At 52.5% G+C, this 27,968-nt stretch overlaps 1 protein-coding gene across 1 annotated transcript in view; it reads right to left on the reverse strand.

Moving 5' to 3' along the window:
• ADAMTS2 (ADAM metallopeptidase with thrombospondin type 1 motif 2) overlaps positions 1–27,968 on the reverse strand; it is a 235,876-nt gene that overhangs the window by 67,885 nt on the left and 140,023 nt on the right. The window contains exon 5 of the mRNA XM_039252863.1: positions 4,347–4,430. Within this exon, the coding sequence (XP_039108794.1) occupies positions 4,347–4,430 (84 nt within the window). The remainder of the gene's footprint in view (positions 1–4,346; positions 4,431–27,968) is intronic.

Genomic DNA, 27,968 nt, shown 5'->3' on the forward strand with positions numbered 1-27,968 from the left:
TCTCTCAGCTCCGAAGCCGCAGATCATGCCCTGGCCCTGCTGGTGCCTTCAGCATCAGGGCCTTGCGGGGGCTCTTTCTCAGGGGCCCCCCACTCGGCATAATTCCCTGCACAGCCCCCAACTCATGCCTTTGCAAGCAATGCTCATCTCCTCTCTCCAAGCCCCAGTCTCCCATGCCGGCCTCTCCCTGGCATCCCTACTGGGGTGGCACGAGGCACCTCAAACTCAACACATCTCTGCTGAACCACTGCCTTTCTCCCCCCGACACCCCCATTCTCTTCCTGTGTTTGTTCATCTGAGTGGCCGGCATCATCATGCACCTGGCTGCCCCACTTAGCACTCATGCCCTCTGGATTCAGCCTCCTACAGTTCTCTTCCATCTGCCTTCTTTACCCCAGCCTGTGGCATGGCCTCCGTGCAGCCCACCGCCGTCCTCCCTTCAATGGTGCCCACGCCCCCTAACCCAGGCTCCCACCTGCCATGCTGCACACAGCAGTCCAGGGCTCATCTTGGAAATGCAAATCAGATCCTGGGAACACCCCTCTGCTGGATCTTCTCCCTTTTACTCCCTTCCGGTCAGTTGGCCTGATACCATGAGGGCCTTCTTCTGCCTCATCTTCCCCACCACGAGTCCCTGACCCTCCATCATCATTGTTTCCTTGTCTGTACCTCTGCTCTAGAAGCTCTTGAGGTCAGGGACCATGTTGGTGGCCCAGCACAGAGCCTGGCATGCAGAAACCCTTCAAAAACTAAGGGTCTGATTACAAGTTTTTGTCATTCGGCAAACGGATGTGATGAATTACATGAGCAGATTTCCTGATGTTCGACGATCGCCTTATTCCCAGGATCAACCCTATTTTATCATGCTGGGAGATTCTTTTTCTGCATTACTGAATTAAGCCTCAGGGTTTTTTACATCTACTTTTAGAAGGAAGACAGGTCTGCATGTCGTCTTGGACATGCTACCTCTGGCAGCTTTGTATACAGGAATCACACTGGCTGTAGGAATAAATTGGGCAGACGTCAGAATATATATGTATGTATGTGCTCTGAAACGATTTCTATGGTGTTGTATTATCCTTGATAACAATTCCCTAGAAATGAATAAGAACACACTGGCAAAAACAGATAATCCAATTCTCCATTTAGAGGTAATTTTCAGAGAACTCTGAAAGTGCTGGAGAACTTGAGTTCCCCACCACGGTTATGGGACTTATTATGGTGTTTTCTAATATATTTTGGAGTCGGCTTCGAAATATTCTCATTTCCCAGGAAATCCCTGGCTTCCCAGCATCTCCTCGTCCCTGTCAGACATCCTCAACTGTTCACCTTCAGGTTCTGACACTCCTGCAAAGGTCAGACAGCTGGTCACACAGTCTATCTACCGGCCGGCAGCCATGAAGGGAAAGTCAAGAACAGCAGGGAGAAATGGCTTTGGGTGGGGACAAGTTAGCACAGAGCCCGCCGGGGCATAGTTAAAACAGACTAAGCTTTGCTTCCTTGAGCAATTGACACATTTCAGGTCAAATTGAGAGCCAAAGCTTTGCCACCACTAGGAAGCAATTAACCGTGCACTATTTCTAAATGTTTCTTTTTAACCAATATGGGGGCAACCAGGGGCAGAGGGGGCGCAAGCTGCCACCTGGTGCCCAGACCAATCTGTGGGTCTCCAACTCTTTCTACCTGCATGCCCTTGGCCGACCTGAAGTTTCCCATTTCCCCCTCCAGCAGTAGAGGAAAGGGGTGGGGGTCTAACTGTGCCCACACCTCACGCCAATTCATCAAAATTCTCAGACAACAAAGGATGCTGGCTGGAGGGTCCCAGGCGGGAATGGAAGGGCTGGAGGGAGCTGGTCTGGGGAAGGAGACAAATGGGGAGAGGGGGGAACATGTGGATAGCTGCTCCACTGGGGACAGGGGAAAGTCACCTGCACCATTCCAAAGACCCCTGCCCGTGAATGGAGGCTGGGACTGGATTTTGGGGGTAGGGTACGCCCTCAGTTTCCCTTCCCAGGGCGTACACCACCCCAAACCTGGATACACGGCTAGAGAGCCTCCTTAAGCCCTCTGATAGCCAGTCCACCTCACCTGCTGGTCATCTGGAGGGAGGGGGGGAATGGGAAGGGACCCGAATGGGGGTCTTCCAGCAGCTGCCTAGTGAGGCAACTGCCCCAAATACCCTCTCTTCTGCCCGGATAAGCCTGGTGTAGGTTATGTTGTGTATATGTTTTCTCATCTTTTAGTCTGTCCTTCCTCTCTCTTTTTTTTCTAGATTTGTATGTCAGAGGTTTGTGTTCACCAAAGTTCTCTTCTTGATTGGTTTAATTATATCTATTTCCTAATTCTTTAATTTCTGCTTTTCCGAAACTATCTCCCTATTTTTGTTCTCCTTAGGTTTTTCCTTTGAGGTCCTTATGGACCTTTATTCTAACATAACCAAGTTCAGCGTGAGGTTCACGTGTATTTGTTCTCTCTTGTGTAATCTTGGGACGCACCTGCGAATTTGCCTCTGAATACAGCTTTGGCCACACACTGTAGGTTTTGATCTGTAGTACTGTCACTTTCATTAATTTTCCCAGCTCTAATAGTCTTCCCAGCAGGTTGTTTTTTAAATTTTCAGAGACTGAACTTTTTATTTCAGTTCATATCTCCCTCCCTTCCACCCCGTTTTAGGGCACCAAGTCAGAAAAGACAGCCCGAACAGTTTTTGCTGTATAAAATTCACTGGAATTTTCTTTACAACCTAGAGTACTTTTGTAATTTTCAAGTGTCCTAGGATTCCTCAAAAGGGAGCTATATACTTCTGTAGGGCAAAGAAAAAGAATGATGGAACTACTAATTTACCTTTATACATCATTATTATATTATTTGAAACTTCTATGCCTTTTAAAATGTAATCTGTTAAAGGTCTTAAAAAGAGAATAAAAGTCTCCCGCGGTTAGGTTTTTGCCAATTTCTGCCTTGTTCTGACAGTCTTCTTTGATATATCTTATGTTCTCCCAGGGGTGCATGAAAGAGCATAACTGGTGTCCTTCCTGTGGCCACTTCTACTTCAGAGGGACATGCTTCCTGGGGTAAAGAGAGTGGGCTCAAGAGGTACTATTCCTGGAATTCATCCGGCCACAGGGGCCCCCCATTGTCATTTTTCATACCACGGACCTTGTAAGTTGTGTGCAGTTTGATGTTACTTTTGGAGACCAAGATTCTTTGTCTTTGAGCTGAGGAGTTTTAACCCTATATCTATTTACCACACCTGATATTTGAGTTCTGTACATACCGAGTGAAGTCAGATGATGGATTCGAGAATTTGGCTGCCAGGGTGAGAAGCCCAACTCCCCAGGAGCCAAGTGTCACTGGTGACTCACCCAGCACACCAGCAAGCCACTTTAAGCCTCAGTGTTCTTATCTGTGAAGTGGGGATCGACATACATCCGCCTCTCCATCTGCCCTTGGCTTCAGTGAGTTAACACAGGTTAAGTGCTTCTGAGCTGCCCGGCACGGGGCTCCTTCCTTCCTCGCCATCTCTCCTTTCCCTGCACCCCCTTACCTCACTGTCTCTGGGGGCTTTCTACACAGCTGCACTGATCCCCGCACGCTGCTAGAAAAGACGGCTCCAAGCTTGACAGCAAGAGGGGGGGGGGGAGCATGAGAGCCCAGTGAGGGCAGAAGCCACACAGCATAAGAAGAGAAGAACACGGGTGGAAGAGGTGGGAGGGAGGCGAGGCAAGGGGAGAAGTGACCCTGTGTTTCTGATGCTTTGATGCTGGGGGCATGCTGACCCTCCTGGGGCTAGCCAGTTCCTAGAGATGACCAACCACTCATGCTTTTCAAATGCAAACCAACCAGTTCAGAGCCCACACCCTCAGCCACCTCCTTCATCGGGCTCTCACCACCCTGCCCGTGTCACCCGGGGCAGGCACTGAGCACCCATGGCCCAGAGTCTGCAGGAATTATCCACGCTGACCAGTCCTGCACCCGCTTACTCTGGCGCACCCCATCTTTCCTGTGGAAACACAGTCCCCCACTCCCTCCACCTCCTGACCTGCCCTGGTGCCGCCCGGTGGCCCTGAGCGAGTGACAAACCAACTTTTCCATGGCAGTCACCTCCTGATTATCGGTTGACCCCCCCCACACCTGAATAATAACAAAACCTGCATTGTAAAACCAAGGGTGAGGCGAAAGGGGACCGGGATCACGAGGGTGGCAAACGAGTTTCTTGTCTCTTCCAGGTACCACGGGGCAGCTGGGGACGGGCACTGAGATTCTGGCTTTCAAAGGAGACCCGTGCCTCTCTGGAGGGGCCCGTTCACCCCACAGACATGGGGGAGTGGGGGAGGCTCACTCACCTTCCCGTAGCTCAGCAGGATTATCCGCACCAACACGACATTGATGTGGGCCCCCAGGGACTCGTCATGATAGATTTCGTTGACCTGAAAGACAACCAGGGAGGCGTCAGCGGGAGCTACAGACCCGAGGACCACCTGCAGCTGACAAGGTAGAGGTAGAGCCGGGGGAGGGGGGGGGTGGAGAGGGGGTGTGTCCCTCTGGCAACCCGCCCGCACTGTGCCGTGCCCTCTGAAAACTGGGATGACAGTCCCCGTCTCACAAAGCTTACCGGCAAGAGGCCACATTTATCATCACCGCTAAATCTGATTGCCCGACGCCTCCCCATGAGGTCATGAGGGGGGGCAGGGTGCGCCCCCTAAATGTGGGTCAAACTAGATTCTTTTAGTCTACAGTGAGACGACAGCTCTAAAAGCCAGTTTTTAAGAGAGAAAGGGGTTTTTGTCTCCAAAGTATGGCTTTATCTCTCACAGGCAAAGCCCGGCCAATTTGGCTCGCAGATTTGACCGGAAGTTATGGTGTGGAAGCCAAGAAGGCGGTTACATGGGGAGGTCCCGCTGCAGCTGGAGGGGGCAGGAGGGAGGAAAGGAGGGGAGAAAGACCGGGAGGCATGGCTAGGCTTCAGTTTACTCCTTCACCCCTGACCCCCAGCCCATGTCTCGCGAGTCAGAGGTGAGGGGTGGGGAACAGGGCAGAGACCATCAAAACAGCCCCGATATTTGGAAAGAAGCCAAAAGTAGAGAGGGCTCGATTCTGCTGTCCGGGACCTGAGAAGGGACAGGTTCATATGGAGAAAGGGTGGCTTCGGAGAGTGCTGGCCTGCAGGAGAGGAGGGCGGACGCTGTGTGGCCACGGCAGAGAGAATAAACCCTGAGTGAGCCCAACCACAGGGCCTCAGCCTGGAGGGTCACTGCCCAGGGCAGAGCATGCAGGGACAGATGTGTGCAGATGCAGGGTGGCTAGGCCATGCACCACCCTTACCCCGAGGGAGGAGGACAGGAGATGAACAGCCCTGGTATGGGCTGAATCGCGTGCCCTCAAGTTCCTAACCCCCAACATAATGCTATTTGGAGGTGGGACATCTCTGAGGTGATTAGGGTTCGCTGATGTTATGGGAGGGGGTTCCTATGATGAGATCAGTATCTTTCTAGGAAGAGACACCAGAGTGCTCTCTCTCTCTCTCTCTCTTGATCTCCACCCCCTCCCTCTCTAATGTGAAGACATGGCAAGAAGGAGGCCCTGTGCAAGTCAGGGAGAGAGACCTCACTAAGAGCCAAATTGGCTGACACCTTGATCTTAGATTCCAGCCTCCAGAGCTATGAGGAATTAATGTGAAATTCAGTGACCCGGCCTGTGGTATGTGGTTAGAGCAGCCTGAGCTGAGACAAGCCCAGAGTCAGAGCCTACCCTCTGACCTGACCATTCCCCCTAAAGCCTTCTGAACATGAAAAGCCTGAGCCACCTCTCATGGGCTGGGTCACATTTTCCCCTTCTGTCCTGGAGTGAGGGTGGTGTCAAATATAAGAACTAGAAAAAGCTGACTTTTCCCTCACGTTTCAGCTTTGGTCCATCCTGCCAAGTGTGTAATGCTCCAGCCCGGCACTGAGCCTCTGATAGATTGGCCATGGGCCTTCTCAAGCTCAGCCACCCTGGCCTTTCATGGGGCCCACTACTCCCTGGGGTCTAGAGTTGCTTGGCCTTGGACTCTCTTTCTCCATGGACCTGGGCAGGTGCCCAGTAGACCCAGGAGAAAGTTATTGGCCCCACTGCATGCTAAGCATCATGTTAGCATTTGGGATTCAGCAGTGAACCAGCCTGGAGCTGGCTCTCTGTCAAAAACAGCTCCACCATCATGACGATGCTGATGAAGACCTCGAGAGATAGGCAGAGAACCTTGAGGGCATATTAACGGGGAATCCGCCCTGATGAGGACTGGTGGGCTCCCAAAGGATGTGGCATTTCATCTCAGAGATAAGGAATGAGAAGGAGTTAGCTCAGTAAAGCAGGGATAGTGCTCTGGGCAAAGTAGCATGTGCAAATGTCCTGGGGTCAGAGGCAGTGAAGCAGGGTCTAAGAACTGGGCCAAGAGGAGAGGGCCCCTGAGGCCAGACTACACAGGTATTCAGGTAGTGAGAAGGATTCTAATTCTATTCAAAGAGCAATGGAGGATACAGAGCCCTGGGAGAAATATAATGATGCTGCATTTTACAAAGATTACTCTAGCTCCTTTATGGACCGTAGATTGAAGTGCCTATTACAGCAGTTGAGGTGTCAAGTCTGGGGCTCAGATTTGGGGACGAGTGGAGAGAAGGAGCAGATGTGAGAAGTGACGTGGCCTAGAATTGGGGGAACACCCTGGGCCTGCTCAGCCTCAACCCCTTGTTGGCAAATGGAGGCAGTCCACTCTGCACGGAGTCAGGAAGGAAAATGTCCTGGGGTCGTCTCTCAGAGCAACCCCAGAAAATGAGGGGCTCGAGGCTCCCTCGACACCCTGATAGTGCCTCTCCAGGGCCCATGCTCTAATTGCACCTCTCAGAGCTGGCCTAGGGGTGCACCCTGAGGGGGCCTGGCCCCCCGAGTGCGCAGTGGGGCTGTAAGCCTGTGGTGTTCCAATCTTTGCAAAGACAGGAAACCTGCTTTGATATTCGGAAGGGATTGGGGACTGAGTTCACAGAAGTATCTAGATCATGTTTTGCTCTCAACAGTCTTTGGAGGCAGAATGAGAGGTAGTCAGTCCCACCTGAGCACAGGGTAAGCTGAGGCTCTGAGTGAGGGTGTGCTTGCTGGTCCCCCCACAGGGAGGGAGGGGACGCAGGGCTGGTCCCCTTCCCACTTCCTGGCCCAGATCTTGCCCGTCAGGGCCCAGCATCCTGCTCCCCTGGCCCCTGCCACTGTGCCCAAAGGTAGCCCCTTGCCTTTCGGGTAAGGTGTCCCGTGTCCTTGGATACTGAGTGGGCCTGACCCTGACTCCTGATTTGGGACAGGGGGTGACCAGAACCCCAGGGACTCCACCGCTCGGCGCTAAGCTCTGTGAGGCTGAGGCCCCACATCCTGCTTGGGGAGGGGTGTCTGGCCACCAAGTGGGGGCGGGACAGGGGAGCCCCTACCTTCCAAGCTCTCAACGGCTGGGCTGGGCTGTGGAGAGGCACACCCGTAGGAGAGCCAGGAAGGAGGCCAGGCCATGGGTCAGGCTGGCAGCCCCATCCCCAGTCACTTTCAACCGCAGTGAGCCTTTCACGGTTTCTCCCTTAGGAAGCCTCTGTCCCTTCCATGGGGGACACCTCTCCATACGGTCTGTTCCTCTAGGAGAGGCAGTGGGCCGTGCCCTGGCCTCCCTCTACAACACCTCTCAGGGAATGTGGGGCAGTGCTGAGGAGAGGGACCCCCACCACCATCCCCCTCCACTGGCCTGAGGCGTGGGCCCTGCCCTGCCCCCCAGGGTGATGCCAGCTTTTCAGGGGGCTGTAAAGTGGCCTCAGCCCTTGGACCCAGCTGCCTTCCACTCCCCAGGGGATGCCGCACAGATGCTAGAAGCCACCGGGACCCACCTGGGCATGGAGACCACTGGGAACCGATGAGTAAAATTCCTTAATAGGAACACAGCTACAACATTTCTGCCGAGCTGACAGACGTGGCAAAAAGGGTCACTGAAGATGGAAGTCAGCTCCAAACATCTCTCTCACGTCGCCCGTCTCCTCCCCTGACCCCAATCCCATCTCCCAGACAGGCAGGCAGGCAACAGGGGCTCCCGGGTGCATTTCTGCCTCTTGTCCTGCCCACAGCCCCACGCACCGTTCTTCAGGACGGTCACTGCTCAGCAGATCTGGCCTCCTCTTCCTCTGCTTGAAACCCTCAATGGCTCCCCAGTGCCTTCAGGAGCAGCCCCGGCCCCTTGGCCCGGCACTCAGAGCCCTCTCTAAGCTGGCCCTGGTTGGCTGCTCTGTACTCGCCTTCAGCTACTTTGCTTGGGAGGCCCCAGTCTCACAGCTCCGCCTTCTGCAAAGCCTGGCTGCTCTCTCCAGCTTCTTGTGCAATGATTCATCCCTGGAATTCCCTCTCTCCCTCTCTGGCCCCAGAATTCTTGAAATATCTGAAGAGCATCTGAGAAAACAAAGTCATGGTAATAAATGTGTTTCAAAGCAGGGGGGGGCAGTGACCCTCCTGCTTAATTCCCGTCCACTGCAACGCCTTCTCATTGCAATCGGAATAAAATCGAAGCCCTACCACCTCCTCTCAGGTTGTCCTGGCCTTGTACACTGTGGTCCAGCCACTGGCCTCTATGCGTCTTGCACAGAGAGCCCATCCCTACCTCAGGACCTTTGCACTTGCAGTGCCTTCTGTCTTCTCATGCTTTTTCCCCAACCTGACTGTCCCTGCTCACAGTACCCACTAAAGTAGTTGCTCCAAGTCTGGACTCTGTGCTTGATAGGAGAGGCACCCTTCCTCCTTGCTCACTGCTGTGTCCCCACAGTGTGGATGAATGAATAAATCAATGGGTGAGTAACTTCGGAGAATGTGGAACGATAGGAAATAGGCAAAAATGTGTGACAGTGGCAAGACCCATGGTGCCCTGTAATGACCAGGACCCTAGCTACGTGCCCAAGTGCACCCCCAACCCCACCCCGCCCTCCGGGAGACCTGTGTGCTGGGGAGGCTGCTCTCCTCTGCCCAGACCACAGGGGGAGGGGAAGCCAGGACAGTGTCCTTGAGCCCTGTCTTGAGAAATTGATCCTGGAATCTTTAAACCTTAGAGGAAAATGTTCAAAGCCGCAGCCCTTCCTTGTGCAGAGAGAGGCCAACGGCTCTCTTGTTTGGGGGAAATACACTGTGATGTGCCTTTTGCTTATGCAAAGATGAGGCCAAGTTTCTGTTCTGGAATAGACAATGAAGAAGGACACAAGCTCTGCATGATAATGTAAAGGTTTGCCTCTTTTGTGGCACAGTTCCACCCTGGCGACCCGGGAGCCCTGGCAGGTGGCCTAAGGCTGCTGGGCAGAGGTGACTTTTCTCTCTGCTGGAAGGATCTGGGGACGGGAGGGGGCAGGGAAGCCAGGCCCAGGAGATGGGGCTCCCTGTACGCAGAGCCGCCGGTGGGGATCCCCCTCGTGCCCAACCTCCAGGAAACCCATCACCCCTTCCCCTGTGCTGAACTTTGAAAACCGGGGCGGGGCAGCCCAAGCTTCTCCTGGCACCACACTGGGGAGCAAGCCAGGCCCGGAAAAGTCCGTCACGAGGCCTCAGGAAGCAGGGCTCACATGGTGCTCTGTGGCGTCTCTGGGGGTATTTAGGATCCTCTGGTCTGAGGACCCTCAGGAGCAGGCGTGGGCCAACCTGGCAGAGGCCACACTGTTTTTGCCTGTGCGCATCTGCTGCCACATGAGCAGGGCGGCAAGTGCCTGGTTTTATCGTGAGAACAAACACCCTTTGCAGGTCTTCCTGCCCCGCTGGCTTCTCCACAGGGTGTCGCAGGCAACACGAGAGCAAACACGATGCTAGCTTAGCCGCTGCTCAAAAGATCCAACTGCCACGAAATGCAAATGGGCAGGACTGGCTCAGACCGGAGAGTAAAAATGGGATGCGGGGAAGAGTCTTCCTTCAACACGGAGTCCCAGGTCCCGGCCTCAAGACCCCAAGACTCCTCCAGCGAGGGCCAAACTGTTCCTGTCCCTGGGCCCACGTCAGGCCACCCTCTGCTGGCACTGGGGATACCTCCACAGGTATCACCCCCTCCACTCCCAGGCTTCAGTCAGATGCCCAGAGCCCAGGGCAGGCCCAGCATATGCTCACCAGGCACAGAGCCGACCCCTCTTAGGAAACAGGTCCGTCGATGCTAACTACTGCTCGGGGCCGCGCCTGTCTCTGTCGGGTTGCATGGGGTCTAGCATGGGCTCAGCCACCGGCCCGCTGTGATGCGGGGCCTCATCGCTCAGGGTGTTAGCAGCACCGGCTTCAACGCTGTACTTAAAGCATCTAGCAAAACCCCAGGCATGTGGGACACGCCCAGGCTTCACTCTGGGGCCCACCAGGGGCTCTCCTCTGGGCCGCCGGAGTGCCCGCCAGGCATTTTCCAAAGCCCACGCTGCTGCCCGCCGTGTGTGTGTGTGTGTGTGTGTGTGTGTGTGTGTGTGTCCCCCACATCGGGGGGTGGGGGGATCTCCCTGCCAGGTGGTAAGGGACGGCCACACCACCCTGTGGGGCCTGACCTTCCCACTCACTGGCCAACAACTCATCAGAAAGGGGGTAATGCTGCAGAACAAGGGAGGGACAGACTGCTGAGGCCATAGGCCAGGGACTGGTGTCTCTCCCTCCCCGCCCCCTCCCCCCGCAGAGGCCACTGTTTGGATGCCCCTGAGAGAGAAGGAGCAGAGAGAAGGCAGGGATCTTGATTCTTGCGGGCATCTGCCATGGCCCCGGGGAGCCTGGGGACATGGCCTGTGTGCCTGGCCTTCCCCTGAGCTCCTCGGCACTTGACCGACAGCCTTGGGGCTCCGACCCCCATGGAGTCTCCTCCAGAGGAGGCATTTTGGGGTGGGGCCCACGGTGGAAAGACCTCGCGGCATCCTCGCCTCCCTAGCCAGTCTCGGAGTCTGAGAGGCATGACCTCCGCCCCTGGGATGTCATCTTTGTCACCAGTGTCCAACCGGGCACCACGATGTCATCAGAAAACAATGATTTTTTTCCCCTTCCTACTGTGATTCACATTTTTCTGCTGTCCTATCACCATTTTGACCCAAAGAAAGAGAGGGAAAATGCCATTCGTGAGGAGGGCTGGTCATGGCACATGGGAAGCCCTGGGGACAGAAGTGTCCTGGTTGATGAAGGGGGTCACGGGAGGGGCTGAGGGCGAGGTAGGAAGCCAGAGCCAGGTCATGGTGCCCCACCCGCTTCTGCTTCCCACACACCTTTCAGGTCCAGCACATAGATTGTGAGGGCTACAGGCCTGCTTCCCACTTGGGCTCTGAGCAGAAACTGCATCATGAGAGTGGGGTCTGTTGCCAATGTGGCACTAAGTGCAAGGTGAGGAATGGGGTGGGGGAGCTGGTTTGAGTGAACTGCTCTGAGTACCAGCTGACCCCACCCCCACCCCAGAGGGGTGTAGATGGGCTCCAGACCCTCCTCTCTCACGCTGGCCAGGGTGGAGAGTGGCTGGCTATGGGCTGGGAGAGGCTGCAGAGGGGACAAGGCATCCCCGCAACTGACCTGGACCAGGTGGGGCCCAGCACATCTGAGCCATCCAGGTAGAGAGCCCAGGGCCAGACCTGACCCCCCCCCCCATGGCGAGGGCTCACACCAGCCTCCCCACTGCCACTAGGGTCCCAGGGGGTCTCCATGTGATGGGAGGCACTGACCCAGAAGAGATGGAGAAAAGCAGGACAGCTTAGATGGTTACCTGTGTCCCCGGCACAGGCGGGGCTCACGAGGAATTTGGAGGCGCCAGCAAAATTCAGAAGCTCTGGTCCAATCCTACCCTCCGGCAATATACTCACTGCCAGGCTTGTGGGCCGCCGACACGTCCCTCCCCGAGAGTGATTCACTGGCGGTTCTGCACCATTCCTAACACCTGAACGTAAGGAGCCACCCTGAATGCGGGAGGAAAAGGCCTGGCCTTGCGTGCGGCATGTGGCCCTTGGCATGGCCAGAATCCGCTCGAGTCACTGAGCCCCCCAGGGGCCGAGCGGTGTGCTAACTGCCCGGGGCCCAGGCTCAGACCAGCCGCCCAGAACCGAGTGCAGACAAAAGAAGACAGAAAGGCACCCCGCACCCTGTGCTTCACGGGGAGCCCACAACCAAAGGGAGAGAGTTCCTGTCGCCAGGCTTGGGCAGGAAGGAGGGCACCGATGCCCCGCCCCACACTGGCTGTCACCTGCTCCCCAGGCTGTGCCCCGTGTCCCACGTTCGCTTGGAGGACACTCCCTCGGGGCTGGCTGTGCTAACTCAGATGCTGCTCCCTTTCGGGCTGTTTCCTCTGCGGCACCATCACCGTATCGAATGCCCCCATTTGTTGGCTGGTTAGCCGCCCTCTCCCTCCGCTGCACCCGTGCCCGAGAACTGGGGTCTCGTCTGCGTCCATGGCTGGTCTATCCTCAGTGCCCAGAGCCTGTTAGGTCTGAAAACTTTAGGATACAGCCTGAGCACCCTGCCTCAGAAGGCCACCCTGCCCTGAAGGCCGGAACATCTCCGATTCCGGGGACAAGTCTCGGGTGTGGTCCCCTCTGCAGGGAATGGCACCAGCTCCGGGCTCCCCTCGGCTGTGACCTTCTCCCCATCGGGTGGAGGGCATGGGCTGTGCCTCCGGCCAACAAGGCCCTTGTCCTCCTTCCTGACCTAAAGCAGGGTGAGCATGTCTCCACGACAGCCACGCTGCTCGAGGACAAGAGCTGGGCTGTTTTGGCAGATGTCACCGACCAAGGAATGGCTGTGGCACTTTGTTGGGAAGCGGTGGCCTTCCAAGCCCTGTGCCACGCGCTTCCTCACGTCATTGCCTTTCACCTCCCACACCCTGCAAGTGAGCGTTATTACCCCTGTTTTACCAGTGGGGAAACTGAGGCCCAGAGAAACTGAGAAACACACCCACAGAAGCACAAGTGGGAACTGGGGCAAAGGCTTTTGAGAGCAAGTTAGCAAATCTGCTGAAATTAAAACCATGCATCCTGATGACCAGATGATTCAAACTTCTAGCATCTAGGAAGGGATGAGGACTTTCTGGGATGTCTTTTCCCTGGACAGGTAGAGTCTATGTTTTTTTAGTTTAAGAAAGAGAGGGAGAAGAAATCGAATCAGTGATCAAAAATCTCCCAACAAATAAGAGCCCTGGACCTGATGGTTTCCCTGGGGAATTCTACCAGACATTTAAAACAGAATTAATCCCAATTCTTCTCAAGCTATTCCAAAAAATAGAAGTCGAAGGAGAACTCCCGGACTCATTTTATGAAGCCAGCATCACTCTGATTCCCAAGCCAGACAGAGATCCAACAAAAAAAGAGAACTATAGGCCAATATCCTTGATGAATACGGATGCAAAAATTCTCAACAAGATCCTTGCAAATCGAATCCAGCAGCATATCAAAAGAATCATCCACCAAGATCAAGTGGGATTCATTCCTGGGTTACAGGGCTGGTTCAACATTCGCAAATCAATCAATGTGATCCATCATATCAATAAAAGAAAAGATAAAAACCATATGATCCTGTCAATAGATGCAGAAAAAGCATTTGACAAAATACAGCATCTCTTCTTAATAAAGACTCTCGAGAAAGTTGGGATAGAAGGAACCTATCTAAACATCATCAAAGCCATCTATGAGAAGCCTTCAGCTAACATCATCCTCAATGGGGAAAAACTGAGAGCTTTCCCCCTGAGATCAGGAACACGACAGGGATGTCCACTCTCACCACTGTTGTTTAACATAGTGCTGGAAGTCCTAGCATCAGCCATCAGACAACAAAAGGAAATCAAAGGCATCAGAATTGGCAAAGAGGAAGTCAAACTTTCACTCTTCGCAGATGACATGATACTCTACATAGAAAACCCAACAGACTCCACCAGAAGCCTACTAGAACTGATCCAAGAATTCAGCCAAGTTGCAGGGTACAAAATCAACGTACAGAAATCGGTTGCATTTTTATACACCAATAATGAAGCAACAGAAAGAGAAATCAAGAAACTGATCCCATTCACCATTGCACAAAAAACCATAAAATACCTCGGAATAAACCTAACCAAGGATACAAGAGATCTGTCTGATGAAAACTATAGAAAACTTATGAAGGAAATTGAAGAAGACACAAAGAAATGGAAAAACATTCCATGCTCATGGATAGGAAGAATAAATATAGTTAAGATGTCATTACTACCTAAAGCACTCTACACATTCAATGCAATTCCAATCAAAATTGCACCAGCATACTTCTCAAAACTAGAACAAACTATCCAAAAATTTGTATGGAACCACAAAAGACCCCGAATAGCCAAAGTAATCCTGAAAAATAAAACCAAAACGGGAGGTATCACCATCCCAGACTTCAGCCTCTACTACAAAGCTGTCTCCTCAAGACAGTATGGTATTGGCACAAAAACAGACACATAGACCAATGGAACAGAATTGAGAACTCAGAAGTGGACCCAAAAGTATACAGCCAACTGATCTTTGACAAAGCAGGAAAGAATATCCAATGGAAAAAAGACAGCCTTTTTAACAGATGGTGTTGGGAGAACTGGACAGCAACATGCAGAAGAATGAAACTAGATCATTTTCTCACACCATGCACAAAAATCAACTCAAAATGGATAAAGGACCTGAACGTGAGACAGGAAACTATCAACACCCTAGAGGAGAAAGGAGGAAACAACCTCCTTGACCTCCACCGCAGCAACTTCTTACTTGACACATCCCCAAAAGCAAGGGAATCAAGAGCAAAAATAAACTGTTGGGACCTCATCAAGATTAAAAGCTTCTGCACAGCCAAGGAAACAACCCAGAAAATTAATAGGCAACCAACGGAATGGGAAAAGATAGTTGCAAATGACATATCAGATAAAGGGTTAATATCCAGAATCTATAAGGAATTCACCAAACTACACGCCCAAAAAACAAACAACCCAGTGAAGAAATGGGCAGAAGACATGAACAGACACTTCTCCAAAGAGGACATCCAGATGGCCAACAGACACATGAAACGATGCTCAGCATCCCTCCTCATCAGGGAAATACAAATCAAAACCACACTGAGATACCACCTCATGCCAGTCAGAGTGGCTAAAATGAGCAAATCAGAGGACTCTAGATGCTGGCGAGGATGTGGAGAAACGGGCACCCTCCTACACTGTTGGTGGGAATGTAAACTGGTACAGCCCCTCTGGAAAACAGTGTGGAGGTTCCTCAGGAAACTAACAATAGAACTCCCTTATGACCCAGCAATAGCACTGCTAGGAATTTACCCAAGGGATACAGAAATGCTGAGGCATAGGAGCACATGTACCCCAATGTTCATAGCAGCACTCTCCACAATAGCTAAAACATGGAAAGAGCCTAAGTGTCCATCAACAGATGAATGGATCAAGAAGATGTGGTTTATCTATACCATGGAATACTCCATGGCAATGAGAAACAATGGAATCTGGCCATGTGTAGCAACATGGATGGACCTTGAGGGTGTTATGCTGAGCGAAATAAGTCAGGCAGAGAAGGACAAATATCATATGTTTGCACGTATAGGAGGATTAGGAGGAACTTGACGGAGGAACAAGGGGGAGAAGAAGGGCAGAAATGGTGGGGGAAAGGGAGAGAGGCAAACCATGAGAGACTCTTGAATGCTGACAAAAACTGAGGACTGATGGATGTGGGGGGGAGGGGGGGATGGGCATGGAGGAGGGCACTTTGGGGATGAGCACTGAGTGTTATGTAGAAACTAATTTGACAATAAACTATTTGTAAAAAAAAAAAAAAAAAAAAAAAAGAGAGGGAGAGAGACAGAATCCTAAACAGGCTCTGTGCTGGGCTCAAACTCACAAACCATGAGATCATGACTTGAGCCAAAATCCGAAATCAAAAGTCTAATGTTTAACCGACTGAGCCACTCAGGTGCCCTGAGTCTATATTTCTTAAGGGAGTCTGGGGGCGCCTGGAAGGCTCAGCTGATTAAGCGTCCGACTTTGGCTCAGGTCATGATCTCGAGGTTTGTGAGTTTGAGTCCCACGTTGGACTCTGTACTGACAGCTCAGAGCCTGGAGCTGCTTCAGATTCTGTGTCTCCCTCTCTGCTCTTCCCCTGCACTCTCTCTCTCTCTCTCTCTCTCTGAAAAATAAATAAATATTAAAAAAACCTTAAGGGAGTCTGTAGGACCATCGTCACTTTATGAGAATTCACTCACTCATTTATTCAAAAGACATTTACTCAACACCTACTACATGCTGGCCCTTTGCTGTGTGTGGAACATGCAAATCAGGTAAGCAGACCCTCTGAATTTGACATTAAGCGTGTGACACCTTCGTATGCACTCCTAAACCCTCTGAGACACACACCACGCACCCCTGCTGCAGGGGAGAGGACCCCTCAGGACCCTGCACCGTACCCCAGAACGGAGCAGGCAGGCCGAGAGTGGGGGCTCAGACCAGGAGCCCCGTGCAGTGTCATACTCTCTGCTTTCAAGGCCCGGCTGTCACCTCCTTGCCAGAGTCTGCAGAGACAAGGTCCGCAGCTGCCGCAAGCTGTCACCAAGGAGTGACGACGCCTGGACCTCCTTGTCCACAATGACGCGGACTCCTGCTTTGACAACGGTCGGTTCTCCCCAGGGAGGCCAAGGACGAGCTGCTCCCAGACTCCCACGTCTGTCAGTCGGCCTCCTGCAGAGGGCAGGGAGGGCGGCTGGCAGAACCCTGGGGGTGAGCGCAGGGCTCCACACTCCTCAGGGAGGAAGAGGCGGAGGTAAGGCCAGACCAAGGTACCTCCCCCTCTTACATCATCATGGCTGGGGGGCGGGGCATGGGAGGAGGCAGGTGCCTATTGTCCACCCCGCCCCCACTGGAATGTGACCTCCATGCAGGTAGGACGCTCCTCCTCCCCAGGCTTCCCCACCCCCACATTCCAGCACCGAGGGCTGTGTCTGGCACGGGTCAGGTGCTCTGTAAACATGTCCCGAGTGGGCGACTGTGTGGGCGAGCGAGCAAATCTTAGGACAGGAAGACACAATAGAAGGAAAAGCCGGGGCAAAATACCAGGAGAGGGGAAGTAGATGGAAAACAGGCTGGGGCGCGGGCTCGTGATGTCAAATGTGGGAGACCAGAGACAGCCAAGGTGGAACGTGCCTGGCTCTTCCTCAAGGAATGGGAAGTACTCGCTCTTCAGGCCAGGACGGCGGGGAGGGGCCAGGCACCTGGGCCAGCTCCCCACTGAAGGCCGGTCTTCCCACCCTTACGTGAATCCCCGTCTGCCATGTCCCCTCCTCCCCCCGCACCAGCAGGCCTCTCTGAGCCTTGGTGACCTTATCCAGCAGAGCGAACTCACGGGCCACTGGGCGCAACGTAGAGACAGCAGGTGAGTGACTCCTCACATGGCAAAACTCAGTCTCCTCACCTCACGCTGTGGGGGGAGGCGTTTCCCATAACATAAGGCATAAGCCCCAAACTCTTAAAGAGAGAAGTTTCTCTTTTCAGATCTCAAACCAACCTCATGGCTCCCCTGTCATACTATGGTGGGACCCCAGGCATCATTCCTTTTTGTGCCCCTTGGCCTGACGCAAAAGGCTTGGCCAACCTCATTTCCTGCCTCACGCCAGCACCCTACATCCCAGGGGGTCCCGACCTCATGCTATGATGTGGCGATGCCACCAGACCTTTGCACATGCTGTCCTACACCTGCAGCAACAGTGGCATACACCAGCCTCCTCTCCTCGTTAACCCCAGCCTCTGCATTAGGGGCAGCTCAAGTGGCCTTCATCGGAGGCACTCTTCCCTGTGACCCAGAATGCCGCATATTTGCACAATCAGCACATGTATTAACCAGGGTACAATTACTCTTCCCTTCCTTGCTCCCACCTCTCGCACGATCCAACTTTTTTGAGCACAAGGACATGACCGCTGGCCCCTGTACCTCAGTGCCCAGAACGTGGCCCAATTTAGACCAGGGGTTCAGAGAGCACCCACTGCACCAACACACAGCCAGGAACAGCTCGCGTCCTCAGGATGCCCTCCATGGGCCCCGCACTCCGCGGAAAGCACTCTCCCGGTGTTTCACTCGAGTCATGCTCACGACAGCACTGGGAGGTGGCACTAATTATCCCCCATTACAGGACACAGCAGGGCAGGCCGTGCCTCCCTTCTTCCTGGCCAGAAGGAACCGTCCACCAGCTGACCGGCCAGACTTATGTCCTGTGGTCATGTTCTGATTCACTTGTGCAGTGTGAGGTCTTAATTTCAATTTGTTGCTGACATTGAAAAATAATTAGATTTCCCATAAAAGTTGGATTTCTAGTTTCTCATGAAAAAAAAAAAACCAAAACCAAACAAACCCCAGAGCTGGCAACAGTGGGTCTGCTCATTCCTCCATGACCACAAGTGAGTGGGACCCAGAAGGGGATCTCTGGGGAGGGGGTCATGCCCTCTCCTGTTGCCCCATCCCCACCACCCCCTCCTGCTCACAGCCACCTCACCTGGGCTGATGCCTCCCCGCCTGTCCTGCCAGCTGTGAGATGTGCCTTCTCTTAGGCATTCTATCAGCTTCACGCACACCACTGACCCCGATAACTCTACCTCCTAGCAGTGCACAGGCCGTGCTCTCAGGTCAGTGGGACACACACGAGGTGGCAGAGCGGTACCCAGAATGCCCTGCTGCAGCCCAGGGTGCAAGCAGCCCCCAGGGCCTGGGGAGCTGCTGAGCAACCATGGGAACTTCTGCTCCCCGTTCTCCCACCCTGTGCTACGGCCAAGCCCATATGTGTCCCCCTTTGCCTGCGAGCTCTGTCTGCCTACTTGCCTCCAACTTAGGGCAACCAGGTTTCAGGGTCTGGTTTCAAAGCTGTTTTTCTCTTTCCCAGAAATCATAGCCAGAGACACGTGAATGGGGACTTGGGGCACTGCCTTCACCCTGGCTAGCTTGCAGCTCCCGGGCCTGGTCACAAGGGGACACCCTCCCCCAGCTCTGTCCCGGGGGGATCAACAGAAAACATTTCTGTTCCTGCCACTGCTTTCCCCACCATTGCCACACGGCCCCAACATTCTTGGAAGTTGGTGAGAAAGGGAGTTTGCATGCCTTTGATTGTTTGCAAACCCTGGCAAGGCTTTGATAAACCCAGGCCAATTTCTGGATTAAATTAGAAAAGAAAAGAGGAAAAATATCTGAATCCTGGCATAGAGAGAGATCATTCATTCAACAAAAGTTGTTTAAGAACATACTGTACAGGGGATTGTCCCCGTGCTGGCGGGGGGGGGGGGGGGGGGGGGGGTGTGGAGGTCAAAGGGTATGGCCTCTATTAGGAAAGCGTGGAAGTTTCTTTGGAGTGCACATTCTCAGTAGGCTTAGGGAGTGTGTCTGCCCTCAGCAGACGGGATGCTTTGGGGGCTCAGGAATTCTTCCAGAACATAAGCAGCTAACACAGCAGGGAGAGACGGCGCTGTCTGCCCAGAAATCTGCTCTTCCTACTCTGCTGTTTTAACATGGCTATTAAGATCGGCTCACTTAATTGCTTGAAAAAGAGTCCCCAGAATGACCTCACAAGTCCACAGAGCCGGCAAGGCTAAGGCGGGGTTGGGGGTGGACTGAGGTCTGAGCAGGGAGAGGAGTGGAGCTCAGCTCAAGGGCAAGGTCCCTGACGATGGCCTGCAGGAAAGGGTTGCTCCAGCTGCAGAGGACTGGAGATCTGCTGAGGGTGAGGGGAACCTTGTCTCCTAGGGACTGTGCTGGCCTTTATGGGTTCTTAGAGTGTGTGGAAGGTTCAAAGATGATGAAAGCAAGGGCAGGGCAAGGCAAGAGCTCTGCCAGTTGGTAAAAGCCAGGATTCAGGTGCAGCTGCTTCTGACTCCACAGCTGGTCCTATTCTCTACCAAGTGCTTCACAAATAAGTACACCCAGTGTACAGATGCAACGGGATGTGAATGTCAACTCCAGAGTGCTGGGGCCACAACTCAAGGTGAGCACAAAGCACGTGGGAGATTTCTTTAGAGCCTGATACCAAATATTTCATGAGTACCACTGAGTGACTGTTTTCAGCCACCTACCTCTGTCCCAGCTGCTCGGCTGTTATTATCACACAAAAGCAGCCACAGACAATTCGCAAGTGAACAGGTATGGCTATATCCCGAAACTTTATTTAAAAAAAAAAAAAAAAGGATGACAGGCCAGATTTGGCCTTTGGGTTGTATTTTTGGCAGCCTTTAGCATCTCTGTTTATCTGGAAAAATCATGTGAATTTTGCTTTAATTCAGTAGAAATATGCCAAAGGTTAGTTTAACAGAAAATTGATGTTTTAAAATGTTGGCCGTCCAAAAACAGTGCCAATTCCAGAGCAGACATGGGTGGCCTGGGCGGCCTCCAGAAGACATACCCAGAGGTAAAGAGAGGATTGTGGGCCACCTTCTGAGGCAAGGCATCACCCACCACAATGGTCGGCCTCACATCCACAAGGAGTACAACGGACCAGCAGCCCAGATAGGAAACTGCAGATCTTTGTGGATGTTCAGACCCCAAGCAACACATCAAGGCCTTTGGTGTCTCAGGGAAGAGCAGGATATTTTAGTGCTTTAGCTAAAGGCAAAACCCACACGAGAAGGCTTCCTGGGTCTTGGCCCCAAGTTGTAGATTTCTTGAAGTCTTGTCACAAATTTTACTCTACTTTTTTTTTAAGTTTATTTATTTTGAAAGAGGCAGAGAGAGTGTGCTAGCAAGGAAGGGGCAGAGAGAGAGGGAGACATAGAATCCGAAGCAGGCTCCAGGCTCTGAGCTGTCAGCACAGAGCCCGACATGGGGCTTGAACTCATGAACAGTGAGATCATGACCTGAGCTGAAATTGGACCCTTAACTGAATCATGGCTCTGGTCTTCCCCGAAGGTGCTTGTCCCTGGCCTCCCATTCACCTGAGCCGGGAGGAAAGCCATCATGTGCACCTGGGAAGGTAACTGGGCCTCCCATGAACATGGGGGCTGCCTCCAGGCACACGCTGTCACACACCAGGCCTGGAGGCAGGGACCAGTTCAAGGACTGGCAGAGCAGGCCTGTGAAAACGGGGTGACTCCTCAACATTCCCAGCAGGCATGTTCAGGCATGCTGACTGCAGCCCAGCTTGGGAGCACCAGGCTTGGGGGGGAGCATTTTCCTAAGAAGAAAGGGGGAAACAGGACAGTGGTTTCCAGGGCACTAGGAGAGCCTGTGGAAGAGGGGAGTCTTGGGCAGAGGGAAGCTCCTCATTCCCAATGCTGGGTCCAGTGGAGGCCACAGCATGAGCCACGGTTGAAGGCTGCGAGGAGCAGGAATGGGATGTGGCAGAGAGAGAGCCACATCTAAGCAGGGAGGCCGGGTGGGGCCCAGCCGCGGTGCGGGAATAGGGGGCCTGGAGCAGCCGGCCTGGCCAGACAGCCCACATCTCTGCTCACGGCTCACGGTTCTGCCCTCACAGCCCTCCCAGTGCTGGGAAGGAAGCCCTTCCTCCCACAAGCGGTGGATAGAAGCCCTCAGAGGGGCTTCGCAGGCTCTCTGACTCGGCCAAGGGCCCCTGGGCCCGAGGGACGGGGCCTCTTCCTGGGTTTGCTAGCAACCTTTGGAGCTCTGGAATTTGGGAGCTAAAGACCTGTGTGAGGGCCCCAGAGGATGAGGCCACTGCCCATGATCTGGCCCCAACAGCCTCTGAGGCACAGCTGTCTTCATCTGGACAGAAAGCTGAGAGTGTGTGTAGCTTTGGGCTGAGAGCTCTGGACAAGCAGAGGATGGAGAGGGGCCACGGAGAACGGGGCCCGAAGCAGGAACCACAGGCCACATCAGGTGTCTGGACGTGGTCAGGCCGGGCAGCGGGGTCTCAGTGCAGGGCTCATGTTGCTGAGTTCATGGGCCGGCGGCCAGGGCCCGTACCCAGAAGGGCCCCGCACTTGGGGTTTAATGTTCTGCTGTCTTGACACTCTTCATCATTTCACCTTTGAATGTGTGTTTTGTAAGTAAAATCCAACGGGATGGTGAGGCCTTGGCTCACGAGTGGTCCCACCTCCACAGGACAAGGCCTTGGCCTCCCACCCCCTGCACTGTGGTCACTGCCACCCTCTGCCCTGGGCAGGGGCCTGCATGCAAGTGCAAGGTGGGCGGCCCCGTGGCCGCTTGGGCCAGGACACGGCAGTGGTGGTCCCGCGCAGGGCAGGCAGCCCCACACGGGTCTCGGTAGAGGCGAGCCTCTCGTGCACTCCCATCAAGATGCTAAGGTGTAAAAGGCCTTGACAGCCCTCCCTGGGTTGCGGCGGTGGGCCTGAGGGAAGGGGGAAGTGCCAGGCTCAGTGTCCCCAGACCCCACCCCATGCCAGGGCACCAGCATGAAGTGTTCTTCCAGGGCCAGCAGTCAGGGGACAAAGCGGCCGTCAGGCCCAGAGGACATATCTCGTGTAGCTGGCTGGGACCCGGGGCGCCTGTGAGAATCTGCGAGAGCACTCCCTCTGCTGGCTCCATTCCTGAAGGCTCCTTCTTCCTCCTTCCAACCTTTCTGAGTCTGGCTTGTGTTTTGTCTGAACTTCTGGCACCCTCATGAACCATGAAATACAAATCTGTTTAATTTTGGTGATTCCGCGTCCAAGTTAAATGCTGTAATATCTGCACTTAAAATAAGCCTTGTACGGGGCATCCGGGTGGCTCAGTCAGTTAAGCGTCTGACTCTTGATTTTAGCTCAGGTCTCGATCTCACGGTTCACGGGGCCTAGCCCTAGTCAAGCTCCATGCTGACAGCACAGAGCCTGCTGGGATTCTCCCTCTCTCTGCCTCTTCCCTGCAAAGGCGCATGTGCTCTTGTGTGCTCTCTCTGTCAAAATATATAAATAAACATTTAAAAAACAATGATACTATAAAATAAGCTTTGTACAATATAAAGGTAAGTTCATGATAATACTTTAAAATTCTAATTTTTCATTGCTTAGAGCGACAATCAGTAGATGATTTTTAAATCCTGACAAGTTGAGAGACAGAGGCCACAGAAAAAGGAAAAGTCTTTATATGTACCTTTTAGGGCACTTTTTCCTGATCTTCAAACAAGAGAGCCACACTTTCATTCAGCATGGGCTCCATGAGTTTGGTAATCAGAGACATTCTGGGTCATTGATGTGGCTGAACTTGGCAAGAATGGCCAGGTGGTCAGTGCGAGGCCTCGGGTTTGGGAAATGGTTGCTGGCAAGAAGCCATGGGCGTCGGCCAGGGTGACCAGGGCAAAACTGCAGAAGATTGACGTCTGGGGAAGGGCGTGAAGTGCCAAACACGGCACCCAAGGGAAAATCCAGAGAGAGAAAGATCTCAGGACACGACTACACACAAAAATGTAAACCATCTCAAACCACCCCAAAACAAAATAAAGGGCAAAAAACAAAACGACAGAGAATATTTTCCACTCACATGACAGACAAAAAGTGAGCCTATTCAAATATAAATGTTCTTCAAATTAACAGAAAGAAATTAATTTCCCAATAGAATAAAGGACATAAATAGACCAATCCTAAACATGTAAGATGACTGCTGTTTTAAAGTATATATATAATGTTATAGATGCAACTTCATTACCATCAGATAAATACAACTTCAAGACAAAAAGTATATCCCAGCTATTGCTTTCAAATTACTATAGCTAAAAAGGACTCAGTGGTAGGAGAAAGAAGAGAGACAGGCATTTGCTCAGTGGGGCATGAATAGATGAAACCCTAAGAGAGAACATTCTGGCACAGAAAGCTTTAAAATGCCCACACCTGTTGACCAGGGACTACACTTTTAGGGACTCAGTTTAAGGAAACGGTAGTGGATGAAGGATAGATTTAGCTGTAAGGATGTTCATTTCAGCTAGTGGCCGATCTGACCTCTAATAGGGAAATAAATTTTATGTGACTATGTCCTATCAATAATTGGTTACATAATGGCATGCTATGTGATGCAATGTGATGCCACCGTTAAAATGAGGTAATAGGCAATAATCAGTAGGTGAAAACATTCAAGTACCTGCTGGATTTATATTCTCATTTTACATCATAAATAATTATATTGTCTCTGTTAAATACAGTATCTTTTTTTAAAGATTTATTTATTTTTGAGAGAGAGAGAGAGAGAGCACAAGCAGGGGAGGAGCAGAGAGAGAGAGGGAGACACAGAATCTGAAGCAGGCTCCAGGCTCCACACTGTCAGTGTAGAGCCCGATGTGGGGCTTGAACCCATGAACAGTGAGATCGTGACCTGAACTGAAGTCAGATGCTGAAGTGATGGAGCCACCCAGGTCCCCCCAAATACAGGATCTTTTAATAAACAAAGAATGTTAGTTTCTGGATTTAGGGAGGAAAGGAAGGAAGTGACCTGGCAGGAGGTGCTGGAGTGGGTTGGTGGGGGTGGGGGGTCTGAATGCCGTAGGACATTTTCTGCACCCAGATGACTCTTGTGATGTTTAGCAAATATTTCCAACCCTTCTCACTCTCCAGAGAGTCTTGGATACAGAGAGGGATGGATTGATTAATTCCCATTTCCCTATGAAAAAATGAATAAAATGTCTGGCCCATAAATGCAGGAAGGAAGTGGCACCTCTGGGGATTTCCCACGGCCCTTTTGGTCACATCCAAGTCTCTCTCACCATCCAGTGACTGGCCTTGCTCACCTGCAACTTCCCTTCCTACCTGGGCCCTTTGTTCCCAAACACCAGCCCTTTCTCACGCTTTCAAATGTTCTGACCTCATTCTTGCCTCAGAGCCTTTGCACTGCCCATTCTCTCTGAACACTCCATCCTGCCTCTTCCCACAGTCATCCACTATCATTCAGGTCTTAGCTGCAATGTTACTTTCTATGCATGTCCTTCCTGACCACCTGCATAACGTGGCCCATGTTTCCCAGCCCTTCTCCTTTCTCCATCTCGCTATTTCATTTCTTTCATTGTCCTTATCTGAAATCATCTCTTTTCACCTGAATATTCTCTGTGCCCCCACCAGAATGTAAGCTATGGCTGTGTCCTGTCATGCTCATGGCTATACCCCTTCCCTGACATACAGGACATGCCCAATGAACATTTGTTGATGGAATGGTCAAGGGTCAGGTGTATTAGTCAGCACAGGATGAGCTCTGCTGCATAACAAAGTTTCCACCACATCAGCAGCAAACACAGTGAAGCCGGATGTGTTTCCTTAAACATATCACAGTCCAGCGGAGGTTGGGGGGTCCTGCCCCATTCTGTCCCTGCACTTACTGGGGCATATGGCTTCCAAGGTCACTGTGTTAGGGAAAAGAAACAGAGGGGAGGGACACACTGGCTCTTAACTGCCTTGCCCAAGAGGTGACACACATCACTTCCTTCCATACAGGCCATTAGATAAAACGAGCCACACAGCCGCAAGTTAGGTACAAGGGAGGCTGGTAAATGGGAGGAAGGAAGAGAGCACATGGATATCAGAGGAACCTGAAATGTTTACGTCACACCAGCCCCACATCCCAGCCCAGACTTTTCCACAAAGGGGCCCCGAAGGGAGCTCTGCAAGCAGAATCACCCTGAACAATGAGGAAAAACAGCCCTGCTTAGAGCTGCCAGGGTCCAGCCATCCCCGCCTCCTGTCCACCTCGGCCCCTGCTTCTCCCCAGAGCCTGCCTTCAGAACCCCCACCAGAACCCCTGGTCCTCCACAGGGGACAGGCTGTGTCCATCCAGGGCTGGCCCCCATGCCTCGGATGCTGCAAGTGTTTCTGCCCTGGCCCTGGCCCTGGCTCTCTTCACACTGACCAAATGCCTCACTTGGAGCGCAGTCCGGGCCAGCTGCCGCCACATCTGTCCTCCACGTTGCTGCTTTGGCTCCAGGGCTGGGAAGCTCCGTAACCAGCTGTGTACTTACAGGGAGAGGGAGGTCCGGCCCTAGAAGGCCTGGCCGGGGCTCCGGCCATAGCTCCATGTCAGCCAGACCCTCGGGGTCTCAGGGCCACTGTCCATTACGGTGGCCACTAGCTACAGTGGTGATCTTCATCCAAATGTCCATTAATTACAAATGAATTGAATTACCACCGGACAGCTACTCTCAAAAATAACAAGAGCTGATGAGGATGGGGAGAGATTGGGAAGGGATGTAAAATGGTGCACCACTGTGGAAAACAGTGTGGAGGTTCCTCAAAAAATAAAAAAACTGAGCTACCACAGGGGCGCCTGGGAGGCTCAGTCAGTTAAGTGTCCGACTTCCGCTCAGGTCATGATCTCGAAGTTTGTGAGTTCAAGCCCTGCATCGGGCTCTGTGCTGACAGCGCAGACCCTGCTTGGGATTCTGTGATTCCCTCTCTCTCTGCCCCTCCCCGACTTGCTCACGTGAGCAATCTCTCTCTCTCTCTCTCAAAAATAAAATAAATAAACGTTAAAAAAATAGAACTACCATATAATCTCGAAATTCCATTTCTGGGTATATACCCCAAAATACTGAACAGCAGGGACATGAAGAGATATTTGCACACCCATGTGCAAAGCAGCGCTATTCACAATCACCAAGAAGCAGAAGCAACTCAAGTGCTTGTCGACAGATGAATGAACAGACACAAGGCAGAGGATACACACGACGGGACCTTACTCAGCCTTGAGAAGGAGATCCTGGCGCATGCCAGAACGTGGACGAAACTTGCAGGCATTGAGCTAAGTGAAATAAGCCAGTCATGAAAAGATAAGTACCACATGACTCCCCTTATATGAGGTACTTAGAGTAGTCAGAACCATAGGGACTGAAAGTAGGAGGGTAGTTTCCAGGGGCTGGGGGAGGGGACAGTGGGGAGTTACCGATTAATGGGGACAGTTTCAGGTCTGCAAGGTGAGAGAGTTCTGGGGGATAGTGGCACGACTGTGAACATAGTTAATGTCTCTGAACTGCACACTTTATTTATTTTTTTAATGTTTATTTATTTTTGAGAGAGGGAGAGAGAGAGAGGGAGTGAGAGGGAGTGTGAGTGTGGGAGGGGCAGAGAGAGAGAGAGGGAGACACAGGATCTGAAGCAGGCTCTAGGCTCTGAGCTGTCAGCACAGAGCCCGATGCGGGGCTTGAACCCACAAACCATGAGATCATGACCTGAGCCGAAGTCGGACTCTTAACCGACAGAACCTCCCAGGCGCCCCAATGAACTGCACACTTAAAATGGTGAAGGTGGTCAATTTTATATGTATTTTACCACAATTAAAAAATATTTTAGGGGTGCCTGGGTGGCTCAGTCAGTTAAGTGTCCAGCTCTTGATTTCAGCTAAGGTCACGATCTCATGGTTTCACAGCTTCCAGACCCAGTGCACTGACAGTGTGGAGCCTACTTGAGATTCTGTCTCTCCCTCTCTCTCTGCCCTTCTCCCGCTTGTGCTCTCTCTGTCTCTCTCAAAATAAACAAACAAACGTGAAAAAAAGTTTTTAAGTTAAAATTTTAAAATTCCATTGAAGATAAAATAAGGTAGAAAGTCAGTTCTCCCATCATGTCAGCCCCATGTTGAGTGCTCAGGGGCCGGCTAGGGGCACTGGACAGGGCAGAATCGTGGGCATTCCCAGCACTGCGGAAGGTTCCGCTGGACAACATTGCTCTGGAAGCTCATCCTTTCTCACTTATTCACAATTTCTCCATTTCCCTCCTTCCCAAGACCAGGAAAGCGGCATGACTTCCATCAGCCCCTGGGGACCCTCTCTCGGGTGTGCGCAGTCCTAAATGAGGACACGGGGCCTTATGGGTATTAACTGTCAGGGCAGCACACGCTCAAACAGGGCACCTCATCTCCCCGACCACACTGGGAGGTAGAGCTCAGGTTAGGGGGGCAGACATCCCCCCTTTCCCCCTGGAACCCAGGCTGCTGGCCATGCCCCAGGACAAGCATGTGTCCAATAAACGTTTGCTGGGTGCCACAGGGAAAAAAGACATGACCCAACTACTCTTCCTCAGCTCCTCCAATTTGTCTCATAAAATACTTTTTTTTTTCTATGATAGAATA

Source organism: Hyaena hyaena, unplaced genomic scaffold (genome assembly GCF_003009895.1).
Source record: "Hyaena hyaena isolate Hyena2069 unplaced genomic scaffold, ASM300989v1 scaffold_428, whole genome shotgun sequence".
In the NCBI taxonomy this organism is placed as follows: Eukaryota; Metazoa; Chordata; class Mammalia; order Carnivora; family Hyaenidae; genus Hyaena; species Hyaena hyaena.